The sequence below is a fragment of the Petaurus breviceps genome, unplaced genomic scaffold (genome assembly GCF_028583685.1).
Source record: "Petaurus breviceps papuanus isolate PSGF00001 unplaced genomic scaffold, PetGlider_PUasm1.0 90630, whole genome shotgun sequence".
In the NCBI taxonomy this organism is placed as follows: Eukaryota; Metazoa; Chordata; class Mammalia; order Diprotodontia; family Petauridae; genus Petaurus; species Petaurus breviceps.
This window is the reverse complement of record NW_027187291.1, coordinates 745,077-753,508: the sequence shown is the minus strand read 5'-3', so window position 1 is coordinate 753,508 and position 8,432 is coordinate 745,077. Positions and strand designations below refer to the sequence as shown.

The 8,432-nt window shown below is 46.5% G+C and overlaps 1 protein-coding gene across 1 annotated transcript in view; it reads right to left on the bottom strand.

Moving 5' to 3' along the window:
- LOC138143075 (T-box transcription factor TBX21-like) overlaps nt 1–5,644 on the bottom strand; it is a 16,168-nt gene extending 10,524 nt beyond the window's left edge. The window contains exon 1 of the mRNA XM_069064264.1: nt 4,891–5,644. Coding sequence (XP_068920365.1) covers nt 4,891–5,474 — 584 coding nt within the window. The 5' untranslated portion in view covers nt 5,475–5,644. The remainder of the gene's footprint in view (nt 1–4,890) is intronic.
- Nucleotides 5,645–8,432: the final 2,788 nt, after the last annotated feature.

Sequence of the window (8,432 nt, the reverse complement as noted above, 5' to 3'; positions counted from 1 at the left end):
CACAGACTGCAAAAGAGAAACTAAAGATGGGCTGGGCAAGTGCAGGAAGCTTCTTTTCCGCCTGCCCCAGGTTTCAAAGGCTCCATTAGGCAGAACTCCTTCCACCCCCACCCTCTATGCCTGGCCCTGGTGTTAAGCTTGAGGACCCAAGGAGAAACACTGGGGATCTTTGGACAAGGCAGGGTAGAGTAGACAATAGGTGAGAAATATTAACCTCTCATGTCCTGGGGAGAACATTAACCCTTTGACTCCCAACATTGGCATAGAATCTATGACAGCCTCTTCCTTTCAAATCAATCACATGACACAGAGCCATCAGGAGAACATATTAAGGGGGAAAAAACATTCTTTATTATAGATGAAGTATTTTCCACACAAAGTACTGCCCCCTCACATAAGTTGGAGCTACTTACTTCCATACTTTCCCTCCCTTATCATTCCCCATTCTCTCTTAGGTTAAGGATCTCCTTGTCTAAGTGAAGCAGATCTGGAGCCCTTCCTCTGATGATCTGGGCTCTGATCTATGAAAGCCTGATCCAGAGATCCTTCTCCAACACCCCCAAACCTTAAGAGGCACTGAGAGTGAGGAACAATTAGGGAAGGGATTTGATGGGAATTAGGAATGCAAATTCCAAAGGGACAAGAATCCAGAGATGCCTGCTGGGGCCCAGATGTTAGAGGCCAAGAGAATTCACCCATTCACAGATTGTACCTGGGAAGATCAATGGACAGTAGGAGAAGGGCTTCAATCCCATCTCTGCCACCAAATCCCTGCTATGAGATAGACCATTGTGTCAGTTAACAATTTCCCAAATGAACCTCACTACCAAAAAGAGAGGGTGAGTATTTCTCCAACTCCAAGAGAAACATTTTAAAATGACGTGGGAGGGGTAGGGAAAGATAAGGATGGAATGAACAATAAGAAAAGTCTGTTTTACTCTGGGTTCCTCAGAGCCATCATCATCTGAGACCCATAAGTAGGCTCTAATTGCCACCCCTGAACACTTACTGAGCAAGAAAGAAGCAATAGGGTTCATAGATGGAGGATATCAGACCTTGACCACACAAAAGTCGGATGAAACTCCCCCCATACGACTTCTGTCACCTTCCTTCCATTTATTTGAGCCAATATCTTTCAGATAAGAGAGTCGTTGGTCTCAGAGAGGCCCCCTTCCAGCCCTAAGTAATTTAATCCACCAAAAGTTAGAAGCTTTGGGCAAGGGAAGCTTCCTTCCCACCCTTCGTCTTCCTCAAACACACTTAGACAAACAGTTCCTGGTCAATGCAAGGCACTGAAAGTGGTCACAAATATCAGCTTCCTGAGAAGTGGGACCCAACAAGTGTGTTCAGGCTCTTCGTGTGTGTGGATCTACTTGGGGAGAGGGGTGTGGCTGTCAGAGTATAGTGGGGAATATCCCAGGACTACAAGGTTGTGTGGCTCATCAAACGTTGATTTCTCTCTGTCTTTCACACACACACACACACACACACACACACACCTTCAGATAAATGTATTTATGCCACTGCTGTCACCAATTATAGTCATTGTTATGGCTTGGCAGATTGGAGCTACCAGCCCTGATTCTACCCTAGCCTTCTCCACTACACACAGTTTTTCTTTTAGAAATTGAGGTATTGGGGTGGTTTGATGGTACAGTGAATAGAGCACCCTCCCTGGTATCAGGAGTTAAAATCTGGCCTCAGACACTTAACACTTACTAGCCGTGTGACCTTGGGCAAGTCACTTAACACCAATTGCCCTGCCTTCCCCCTCCAAAAAAAAAAAAAGGCAAAAACAAAACAAACAAACAAAAAGAAATAGAGGTATCTTGGACTCTCTGATGATTTTCTGCCTCCCTGAGAAGCACATCAACCACAATTCCAAATCTTCTCCACTCAATATCAATCCCCAATTGATGGGGTGAGATGCAATTGAATTTCAGAGCTAGAAAGGACCTTAGAGGTACTCATATAGTCCAATCCCCTCATTTGCAGGAGAATAGAAGGCCAAGAGAGAGACAGAGAGAGAGAGAGACAGAGAGAGAGAGAGAGACAGAGAGAGACAGAGAGAGAGAGAGACAGAGACAGACAGAGAGAGAGAGAGACAGAGACAGACAGAGAGAGAGAGAGAGAGAGAGAGAGACTAGCCCAAGGCCATTCAGGTGATATGGCGAAGAGGGGCAAATTTAATCAATATCTATGTTCTCTTCACTAAAAACAGAAATGTACTGAAATAATGAACACACAGGCAGAAATGCAAACAAAAATGTGTAAATAGTCAAAATTAACCATAAAACATAAAAGTATGCTCTAATTTCTGTTCAACAAACATTTTCATCCTAAAGAAACTTAAAACTATCCAGAAGACTACAGAATGTTAATAGCAGAACAGACTTTAGAAATCATATAGTTTAATCCTCTCATTTCTCAGGCAAAAATTATTCCAAAGGTAGGGAGTTATTTGCCCAAGGACATGTCTAGTTGGTGGCAAAACCATGATCCTCCCCACTTCTTAACAGAGGAGGCCCTAGCCCCAGTCAGAAATACCCTCCTCCTGATGCTCAAATGCCCTCCCCATTCCTGGACCTAGAGCCATGCTGACCAGCCAGACTGACATACGAGGCAGAGAGGTGGGCAAGACGAGGACTTGGAAATGGGTCAGTCACCATAGAGAGAAGGGATAAGTGGATGGGGTCTTTTTTTTTTTTTTTTTGAGGGGGAAAGGCAAGACAATTGATGTTAAGTGACTTGCCCGAGGTCACAGGATGGAACTTCAACTTCAGAGTGGAAGAAATTTTTTTAAAAGAAGAAAGAAGGTGTTGGTAAGTTATGTTGGCTGGTGGCTTTGGAGGAGTCTGTGCTGAGAGGTTTGCAGAGACAGGATGACAGGAATGAGAGAACATCCCTGAATCACTGTACTCAGTCTATTAAAAGATATGAATAGAGAAGATCTGGGCTATGTTCTAGGCTCTGCCATCAACAAACATTCAGGTTTATAATATGATTCACAATTTACAAGTTATTTTACAAGTGAATTTACAATTCACTAGGACTACATAGGGCCATCTCCATTACATCAGTCAATCAACAGGCATTTAGTAAGCTCCTAAGGGATGCAAGGAAGGGCCAAAACAGTCCCTATGAAAGGTGCTTACTTTTAGCGGAGGAGAAAAATTGGCAAATAATTAGGTATATATAAGATATATAAAAGAGTAGATGGAAGACAATCTTAGAAGAGAAGGCTATTTTTATAGATGAGGAAACTAAGGTAAGTGCCTTACTGGCATCTGAGAGCATAACAGTCTTTGCCAACAGAGCAGGTCATGTAATCCATCTGAAGCCCAGTTTCCTCCTCTACAAAATAAGGACCACAGATTTAGTACTAGAAGGGAATTCAGAGTTCTGTTCTAACATCCTTATTTTACAGATGAGGAAACTGAGGCCCAGATGATTTGCCCAAGGTCAGAGGAGATAAGAACAGGGTAAGAATTCAAAACCAGCTCCTCTGACTCCAAATTTTTACAGCCACCTTCCAACCCATACCTATAATTTGGTCAGAATTAGAATGTAAATTCCTTTTGTGTAACTATTATCTTAATATTTTCTATTTGTATCCATCACCACCCCTATCAGTTAGCACTGTGCTTCCAATCTTATCAAATGGTCAGTTTTACTAGAAAGAGAAGACATTTAGATTTTTTCAAACCATGCCCCACCCTACCCCCAAAGGCCTCAAAGGGATCAGCTTAATGCCCCAAGAAAGCTGGAGAATCTAACTAAAAGTGAAGGTCCCTTAATAAACAATTGAATGAATCTTGTTAAATCTAATATGAATTCCCAAAGGAAAAAGCCCAATTAGCACCTGCACAATGGTTCAAACAGCAACTGACCCAGAATCGTGATAAACAATTGCTTATTAAACAATCACCAACAGGTTTCTCTTTCTTCCCCACACTAGAGGCCTTTATCCGGAAGCAGATCCTCTGCCCCAATGCTCCTCTTTCACTCCCCAACTCCTCAACAGGGTGAGTCCACTCATTCCCCAGTTCTCTCCAAGGTGGGGGATGGGGAGAAAAAAAGGGATATTAATACCATTTGAGCAGCTTAACCCCGGGGGAGGGGTAAATGGAACCTCAGAGGCTCGGGGATCCTTGGGTTCATTTCAACTACCTGCCCTTACCCCTTAGGGTTGAAGGACATCACTGTCCTCTTCCCACCATCTCGGCCGCCCTACCTCATCAGAGATACACAGACATATGATCTCAAAGAAAGACCGGAAAGGAAACTTGGAGAGGGCATCTGTGTCACCGAATCCAGGCCCCCATCAAAACTGGCTTCTGAACAAGAGTCGCTAAAGGACAGGGGGAAGGAAGAGCGACAAGGAAAGGGTCAAAGTACCCTCTACACCTAGCCTGCCTTCTCCAATCACTTCCCCCCTTCCCATCACGTCTACTACTGCATTTTGGTAAAAAGTAGGCACAGTTAAAATTTCTTGGAGCCTCAGTTCCTCATATCCTCCACCCTAGAAAACCCTCGTTACAAAAAGGGGGATTGAGGCAAAGAACACCCCCACCCCTATTCCAGGCTTCAACCCTGCAAATCCTATGTAACACTTCCTCTGCTCTCTGAGCTCTCATTCCCCTTCAATGACATAAACGTTTTTGGGACTCGGTGGGATGCTAGGGGAGGGAGGAGCGGGGATATCGAACCAGAGAGGACTCCTCTCCAGGGAGTCAAACACACTTCCCGAAACAACGAACGCTAAAAAGGAGACTCCAAGTGCTTCCTACAAAACCTCAGCTCCTAGTGAATTTGAACCGCGCTTGAGAAAAGGAGAGGTGGTCGTGGTTCCCGGGACTCAGGCGTCCGGTCCCACAGCCGCTCACTTACCGGCCCTGCTTGGTAATGATCATTTCGGTCTGCTGCCTATAAAACTTGAGCCACAGGGAATGGTTGCCGAGGACCACTTTCAATTTCCCGGAGAAAGCGGTCCCGCTGCAGGGGTCCCTGGCCCGGATGCCCAGATTCGCTTCGGGGCTGGGGAAGAATTGGTTGCTCCGGGGATAGATCCCACCCACAGCTCCAGCAGCGCCAGAGTAGCCGTCGAGGGGCTGGAAGCCCTCACCACCCGAGGTGAGCGCATAGGGCTCCGGGCTTCCTGCGTAGCCCGCGGGCTGGGGCTGGGGACGTGCGGGGAAGGAGTAAGGGGAGAGGAAGCGGCCCGGGCTGGGAGCTGACGGTACGCCCACAGTGTGCACCATAGCTGCTCCCGGATAGGGGACGCCGTTTGCCCCGTCGCAGCTGCCTCTGCAGTCGCGGTCAGCTATTCCAGCGTCCAAAGGGCCCCGAGGCTCGGGCTGGTAGAAGTAGCGGCCCTGCACCTCGCTCACCCCAACTCGGCCATCTTCGTCCCCAGGCATGGCAGGGTCGGTGCCCATCAGCATGGCTTCAGAGTGGGTCTTCTGGACGCCCATCCGGGGTCGGGGGTGGGCAGCAGGGGGAGTGGGAGAGCCTTGGCAGCTTCCCGCCGCCGCTCTGTTTGTCAAGACGTTTTGCCTGCCAGCGGTGTAGCCTTAGATGACGGGTCGACGGTCGGAGCTGACCCCCTTCCCATACGTTGATGGGGAGGGAAGGTAGGGTGACCTGCTGTCTCTCCTGCTGCCTCTCGACAGGGTTAGAGTGTCAGAGCCCTCGGGGCTGTGCGCAGTAAAAGGACTTGGTCCAAAGAGGGGGTGGCTGGAACTTCGGGGTTCCTCCACCCCCGTGTTAGCTGTGGAAATGCCGCTTCTCGCTGCAGTTTATTCGCTCCTAGACTAGCTCGGTTTCACCTCCTAGGGCGCCCGGGATGTCTCATTTTAAACCCTCACCTCCCCGCCACCCACCCACACAGAAGGCCCCGCCCCTAACCTCGCCCCCTTAAACACAAGACAGTCGAAAAAGCCAAAAATGCTTAGCAGACGGACAAACGGACTTGTACCCCACCGCTGCCTTCTCCCCTATCAGCTCTCAATTGCCGAATCCCTTACTATCCAGGTATTTCCCACAAAGAATGGAACTTCTCAAATGGTAATCTCTCCGCCCTCTAAAGCCTCGTGGATTGTAATTCTCAGCACATTGCCTGGGCCACACAGAGGAGAAGGTGAGGCAAGGCAAGATCAGTTACGACCACGGGAAGGAGAAATGCTTTCAAGGGTAGCAAGGCCCTCTGCTACCTCGTCTCCCTCTCTTGCCAACTATCTTTGACTGCTTCAAAGTTCGAAAATGAAGGGATTTGGAGAGGGGAGAGAGTTCTTTTCTGGGAGTCAGAGGAGAGACTGGGCATCGGGAAGGGGAATACAGCAAATATTAGCATCCTAGGAAATGAATAAATAGTAACAATAATAATAAGTGAAGTTTAGTTAGCTCTTTGTGACAGGAAGCGTGGCGGATATAGTGGCTACAGAACTCTTGTTTCATAGCCTCGAAGCCAGATGTGGGTTCAGGTCCTGCCTCTGGCACACTCTGTCTGTATGCTCCTGGGCAAATCCTTTAACCTCTCAGTATTCTAGACCACTCTCTAAACGGGGATGTTTAATCTGTTGTCTGTGATTATTTTAAATTGATAGCTGTATTTCAGTATAATTGGTTTCCTTGGTAATCCTATGTATTCTATTTTATGCATTAAGAGAAATTCCTATTCTAATTCCTATCCTAATATTTTGTGCTTTCCTGTTTCTACCCAACAACGGTGAGAGTTACAAGTATTTATTATCCCAAAGAGGTAATGAGATTAAAGGGCCCAGGGTCACTTGTAGCTAATAACTGTCTGGAGTAGGTACTCAGACCAAGGACTCCAAACCCCAAATCTGATGTTCTTTCCTCTCCCCCAGGGGAAGGGGGCTAGTACCTGGTATGTTCTTTAAGGCTTCACTTTCCAGAATCCTGACACCTAGAAGGCTGTCTCGGTAACCTAGGGCCTCCTCTCTAGGGTCTCTCTGTGGTCCTAGTTCCCTCTGGGAGGGGGTTTGTCTGTTTAAAGTCTCCTCCCTGTGGGTTTCGTTGTCGTTGTTGTTGTTGAGTCTGGTCTGTTTGTGACCCGTGGACCACCCCTTCAAGGGGTTTTCTTGGCAAAGATACCGGAATGGTTTGCCATTTCCTTCTCCAGGGGATTAAGACACAGGGGAGTCCTAACTCTCTGGCTAACCTCAATCTCTGATACTCTTGTGAAACAAACCTTTCAATGTAGGCTTGGAGATTTTACCCAATTTTACCTTAATCTCCCCTCTTTCTTCCATTATCCTCCTAAGTTCCTTCTTCCCCTAGTAGGGAGAAGGAGAGGGTCTTGGAAGCCTGGGTGTAGGGGTTGTCGTGAGGGCAACATAGCTGAGGCTGAGTGAATTCAGGGTTTGTGATGCTCTATTGTGTACAAGACATTAGACTTGGAGAGGGTTTTATTTGCCCATGATCATACAACTATTAAGTCAGAATTCAGTCCTGGATCCTTTTGACTTTCAGAACCAATACTCTAGCTGGTTGCAGCATAAGGCTACCAAAGTGATATTTTCCTGTAACATAGATCTGACCATGTTATTCCTCCACTCAAGAACCTCCAAATAATTCCCTATTACCTCTAGGATCAAATACAACCTGATTTGGCATGTAAAGGCATTCTCAATAAGGATTTAGTTTGTCTTTCCAACCTTATGACCCTCTTTCTTACTCTAGAGTACAGTCAAACTGGCCTTCTTGCTGAACCTGTTAGTCAATAAACATTGATTAAGCACCTACTAAGTATGTGCTGGCAGCTAGGTGGCACAGTGGATAAAGTTCCAGCCCTGGAGTCAGGAGAACCTGAGTTCAAATACAAACTTAGACACTTACTAGCTGTATGTATGACCCTGGGCAAGTCACTTCACTCTGCCTCAATTTTCTTACCTATAAATTGGACTGGAGAAGGAAAATGGCAAACCACAGTGGTATCTCTGCCCAGAAAAATCATAAGTGGAGTCACAGAGAGTTAGACATGACTAATTGACTAGAAAACAAAACAGCAAAGTATATGCCAGATAGTGTGCTAAGCTTAAAAGCTAACCCCTGCACTCTAGGAGTTCCCAATCAAATGGGGAAAGACAGTACATAAAAAGAAGTGGAAAAGGAGAAGAGAGGGTTGGTCATGCTCAGTTCAGGATCGTGATGAAGTCCAGAGTCCAGCTGAGGCGGAACATAACATTCTATTTCTCCTGTCTTTGTTAAGGCTGTGCCTGGCATCCCATATACCTTCCTCACCTCTGCCTCTTGAATTCCTAGTTTCCTTCAAGCTCAGCTCAAGATCAACCTCCTGCAATAAGCCAGTCTTTATCTCCCTGACTGCTACCTTCCTCTGCCCCCATTACCATGTATTTACTTTGCATACCTTTTCTATCTATTTACTGTGTACACATCATTTTCTGGCA